At 37.0% G+C, this 6,039-nt stretch overlaps 1 protein-coding gene across 1 annotated transcript; it reads right to left on the bottom strand.

The window, feature by feature from the left end:
* Positions 1-762: 762 nt before the first annotated feature.
* On the bottom strand, positions 763-4,559 carry LOC115214855. The gene is made up of 3 exons (XM_029783888.2): positions 4,294-4,559; positions 3,950-4,029; positions 763-915 (listed from the first exon to the last, which is right to left on the bottom strand). The coding sequence occupies exons 1-3, from the start codon at positions 4,390-4,392 to the stop codon at positions 774-776; spliced, it is 321 nt and encodes a 106-aa protein (XP_029639748.1). The 5' UTR covers positions 4,393-4,559; the 3' UTR covers positions 763-773.
* Positions 4,560-6,039: the final 1,480 nt, after the last annotated feature.

Here is a 6,039-nt window from a genome sequence, read left to right as displayed (position 1 = left end):
ATATATGTATATATATACAGAAAGAGAGAGAGAGAGAGAGAGTCACAGGCAGATTTAGATATAAATATATGTCTGACTGTTGGTCTGCATGTATGTTATATTCTGTTTCAAGCCTAGATATTGGCAACACCTTAATGGGTGACAAGAAGACTAGAAATGACTGAATCAGTTGTCCTGAATGGAGGTGGCAGAAGAGAAGCCACCTGGAGAGAACAGAAGCCATTGTAGTAGTAGTGGAACAATTAGTTTGAGGAGACAATTCATCTGCTTTGAACTGTAATGTATTAATTGATCAAAATTTGGTTAGGAAAAATAACAATTACTAGCAGTATCGCCCGGTGTTGCTCGGATTTGTTTTGACCCTTTAGAATTGGAATTTTTGAAAAGTAAAAATTCTGCATTATGCAGCTTGTTATTCTCTTTAAGTGAACATTTTTCTGGTTGAAATACACCGCAAAATGGTGACACAGCAGTCAAAAAATCGTAAAAAATAGGGATTTTCATAGAAAAAAAAAAGCACCTTTTTGATGCAAATAATTTTTGGTGTTAACATGGTCCGATTTAAAGTTTTTTTCTACAGAAGGAAGAGCAAGCCTTCTTCTATCATACTCTCAATTTTGGTCAACTTGCACCACAGGGTCTCGGAGGAGATAGTCTTAGTTGAAGGCTACTGAACCTGCCATACACAGACAACTTCAGCTTTATATATAGAGAGATTAATGTAAGAAGAAAATCAATAAACAGATATGAAGTTTTTTTTTTATAATTATCTTTTATTTTTCTTCTTTTCTTTCTTGGAATGGTTCCAAAATTTCAGTATGATGTTCTTTAAACCAATCACTGAGCATTCTCAAACCAAATTCTTTTCGAAGCAGGTTACGTTGTTTATGACTATTCTTAATGACATCATTCATCCTGGAAGTAAAATAATGAAAGAAAAAAAAAGAAAAAAAAGATCATTAAGGCTTGAGAACAGGTGTTGAGGAAAATGGTATTGCCATTGTCAAAATTTTTACGTCTACTTTTCCATATTTGTGCGGCTCAGACAGTGTTTATTGAAGCAGAATTTTTCTTATTTGGATGCCTTTCCTGTTGCCAACCCTCACCTGTTTTTGAGCAAGGTAATATTTTCCCAGAATCCCAGACATGTTTCTGTAGAACATTGAAAATCATTGACACTGCTTGTATGATAAGATTCATTTCCAACTATCAGGTGTCCACTCACACACACACACACATGCTCATGCACACACATATATACATGATCCCTGTGGCTCAACTTTTTATGTCAAACTGCCCAGCCCATGTCAGCATGGAAAAAGGGACTTTAATGGTGATGATGATGATGGTGACAATGATGATGAAGCGGATGAATGACAACAACAATGATGATGACCCTTTATGTTTCAAGTTCAAATCCCACACAGATATTTGTTAAATGGAGACAGGATAGCTGTGTGGTAAGTAGCTTGCTTACCAACCACATAGTTCCGAGTTCAGTCCCACTGCGTGGCACTTTATGCAAGTGTCTTCTACTATAGCCCTGGGCCGACCAAAGTCTTGTGAGTGGATTTGGTAGACGGAAACTGAAAGAAGCCTGTCATATATATGTATATATGTTTGTGTGTTTGTGTTTGTCCCTCCAACAATGCTTCACAAGCAATGCTGGTGTGTTTACGTCCCCGTAACTTAGCGGTTCGGCAAAAGAGACCGACAGAATAAGTACTAGGCTTACAAAGAATAAGTCCTGGGGTCGATTTGGACAACTAAAGGTGGTGCTCCAGCATGGCCACAGTCAAATGACTGAAACAAGTAAAAAAGTATAGAAGCATGTCGTATATACATGTGTGTGTGTGTGTATGTGTGTGCATGTGCGTGTGTGTGTGTAAGAACATGGAAAAGTGAACATTAAAACTGATGACAGGGTTAAGCCAGAGAACATCTCAAGAAATGTTTCCGTTGGCCCTGATGTGGTGTAGTGTCAAATTAATTAATTAATAAGTATTAAAAATTCCAAACACTGTCACCAAACAGAAACAATTGTTACCTTGGTGAACTTTGGATTAAACAGTAGATAATGCTTTTTGTAGAAATGACATGGATCTCAAATATTTCATTCGTGTTACGACAGGAAGTAGATGCATCTTTATAGATGCTAAATAACAAGAGCCATACACAAAATGGACCAAATAACCAAAAGGCATGAGGCATGGTTATCACCATCATGTCTTTCAAACCAAACTACATTACTGCATGTGTCATATTTTGAATCTTTAGATTGGTAGGGTGTGGCTAGAACAAGTTCTGTTTTAGGTAGGTTGAACGACTGACCAAGAAGGACCCTCCCACCAGACACTGGTGAAAGACTTACAATGGTTTTTAGTTTAGTCTAATAATAATAATAATAATAATAATAATGAAATTATTGTATACAGTGCTCAGGTGCACCACAGCTTGTCAAAAGTGTGTATAAAACATATGCAGTAATGTCTGGAAAGCGAACAATGTATGAGTCAGATACATGCTTGTGTGTGTATGGAGGGGAGGAAATCAGGTGTAGTCAGACATACATCTATATATTTAATCACTTTAACCAGAGAAATACAAGGTGTTAGGTGCCAGAACCACAAGGGTGTCTGATAAAATACCTTGAAATATTTTGTGTGTGTGTGTGTGCAGGTATAACAAAATATAAATGTACTGAGTGAAAGATTGGGCATAAGAGGCATCAGATGTGGTGTGTAGGAGAAAAGAATGCTTTGGTATGGGAATATGATGCGGATGGATATGAACAGCTGTATAAAGAAATGCCAATTGCTGAACGTAGAAAGGGCCTGTAAAAGGGGAAGACCCAGGAAGACGTAGGATAACGTGGCAAAGACTGACCTCAAGATGTTGAGTCTCTCAGAGGAAATGATGGGTGGAACCGGGATGGTGATATATTGTGCTTGAGAAGACCTGTCCATCTTAGCAAAACTTAGGTATTGTCTCACCTCTTCCCACGTATCTCTGCTATTGTTCTTTGTCACTTGTCTCCTTCCTTCATTTCCCATCTCCAAAACTGATATTTTCTGCATCCAACTTAATCTAATCCTCAATCACACTGTTCACCCCAGTACACTTAACTACCCGCCCACATTTTCTGTTCCTTTATCCCTATTCTCTCTCTCTCTCTCTCTCATATTCACTTTGTGCCTTGATCTCCCATCACTCTCTCTTTTGTTTCTTTCCATACGGGAGAAGCCATGTCTTCACCTTTTCAGCAAGATACTTGCTCTCATCCTTCGATCATTCTTTCTTATCACTCAGTATTATACCATACTCAGTTGAGAATCTTGTCTTGTGGGTACTTGGTAACCTCACCAGTGTTGGTGCCATGAAAAAGCATCCAGTACATTCTGTGATGTTGTTACCATTAAAAAGAGCATCCAGCTATAGAAACCGTTCCAAAGCAGACACTGGATCTCAGCGCAGCTCTGGGGCTCATCTTTTCATGTTGAACTGTCTAACTCATGCTAGCATGAAAAAGGAACTTAAGTGGTGATGATTATAATGATGATGACGATGATGGTGATGACAATGACCTTTCCTTTTTTGAGTTTAAAACCCACATAGATCAACTTTGCTTTTCATCCCTTCTTGGATGATAAATTAGAAAAGTTGGGATTGTTATAATTGACTTCCTTCTGATGATGTAGCTACTAGAGGAATAAGGGCTGCAACTGCTCCCCAACCCCCAGGCACACTTTTCAAAATTGGCGCCATTTTAACGATTTTTCCCCCCTCCAGTTCTGAGTTTCATACATAATGACATTGTTATTGAAACATGAAATTAATGAATATTAGATGCAATTACATATATTATAACTAATGAAATATTTTGCGTAATATAAGGGAAATGGGTTAAAAATTGCTCAGTATTAGTAAAAAAATATTTTCTCTGGTTCACCTTCGAGTTTCAGAAAGAGCCCTTTCAAAGAACTGGTTAATTTTGATGGAATCTATCTGGTCATTATTCAGGTTTTCTTGCTATATTAAAGTGAAACAAAGTAATCTTAAAACAACGGTATATCAAGGCAAGTTTGAAATTTATAAACTAAGCGCAAATGGGGAGTTACGAGGCTCATGCTTTTCTCATCTGAGAATAACGCATTTTATAACTTCTTCATTAAATCACTACAAAGAACCGTCAGCTACAGGGAATGAATTTAATATTTCAATAAAGCATCCTAGATACTAATGAAATGATTATAGAAGATGAAGGGGAAATAGACTGCCGTCTTAAATCCTCACCTGCTGACGATAGAACTCGTCTCGGATGAACGCCTCTAAACTGCTGTCATAATTAAACATTACACCCTTTGATTCGGTCTCATTGTTTTCTTGATTCATTTTTAAAAAATGAACTCAAGATTTTAAGTTGATTATATTTACTACGAACAGCAATTAATTTAACATTTGTTTACAACCCTGAGCCTACATAGAAATCTGTTGTCAAGTAAGTGATGATTTATAGCCGAACTTTCGTACATCAATAAGCAACAACTTCATCAGTAGAAAAGGATAAATCCAGCATGTGAGATTTCTCGACAGCATATGAATTTTATCGAAATAAATGATAATAATTGATTATAAAAATTTATTTGTTGAAAATAAATAACAGAATAAGCGAAAAAAAAAAAATCACATTACTTCAAGTTGTAATGAATAAAAAATTGAAAAGATATAATTTTATTACGTCACTAAATATTATTAATGTTGAAAACGTCCTTGCTTTAGGGGAATAATTTACTAACTGTTTCAATGCTTCATGCATTTCGTACGCCAACATTTGGTACTTTATACAAAATGACTTACATCCTTAGAAATTAAAAATTTCAAGTACGTAGTTCTAGTTTACAATTTCTTATATATAAAATAAATCACGCTGGCTTTCTGCCGGTGATTATTAGTTTATAGAATAAGTTATTTAGACAGTAGAGATATTATTTTCGGTCTTTTTTTCTCAAATATCTATCAGCATATTTTAATATTTGAAGACTTATTAAGGCGGCGAGCTGGCAGAATGGTTAGCAGTATTTTGTCTGCCGTTACGTTCTGAGTTCAAAATCCGGTGAGGTCGACTTGACCTTCCATCCTTTCGCAGTCGATAAATTAAGTCGATTACATCGACTTAATCTGTTTGTCCCCTGTGTTTAGTCCCTTGTGGGTAATAAAGAAATAAGTATTTAGTCTACCGCTACGTTCTGAGTTCAAATTCCACCGAGGTCGACTTTGCCTTTCATCCTTTTGGAGCTGATTAAATAGTACCAGTTACGCACTGGAGTCGATGTATCGACTTAATCCGTTTGTCTGTTCTTGTTTGTTCCTTCTGTGTTTAGCCCCTTGTGGGTAGTAAAGACATAGGTATTTTGTCTATCTTTACGTTGTGAGTTCTAATTCCGCCGAGGTCGACTTGGCTTTCATCCTTTCGGGGTCAGTAAATTAAGTACCAGTTGCGTACTGAGGTCGATCTAATCGACTGCCGCTTCCCCCAAAATTTCGGGCCTCGTGTCTACAATAGGAAAGAATATTTGAAAACTCATCAACTTCTGAAACCTATTCAAGTTAGACAACTTCGGGTTTCACAGACAAGGGACGTAACTCTTGACCGCAACGCTTGTGAATCTCTTGAAAAATGTTTCGGTTAAAATCAAAAGACAGCACTAATAGTTCTTCATGTGAGGGTTGCGAGCTTCTGCCGAGGTCGACTTTGCCTTTCATCCTTTCTGGGTCGATAAATTAAGTACTAGTTATGCACTGGGGTCGATGTAATCGTCTTAATCCCTTTGTCTCTCCTTGTTTGTCCTCTCTGTGTTTAGCCCCTTGTGGGTAGAAAAGAAATAAGAATTGTTAGCAGACCGGAAAAGATGCTTTGCAGCATTTCTTCTGGCTTTTTATATTCAAAGATCAGATTCTACCGAGGCCGACTTTGCTTTTCAACCTTTCGGAGTCGATAAAATAAGTAGCAGATAAGCACTTCCGTTGATAAAATGAACT

This window comes from Octopus sinensis, linkage group LG8 (assembly GCF_006345805.1).
Source record: "Octopus sinensis linkage group LG8, ASM634580v1, whole genome shotgun sequence".
Classification (NCBI taxonomy): Eukaryota; Metazoa; Mollusca; class Cephalopoda; order Octopoda; family Octopodidae; genus Octopus; species Octopus sinensis.
Note: the sequence above shows the minus strand (reverse complement) of the source record. Positions and strands in the feature narration are given on the sequence as shown.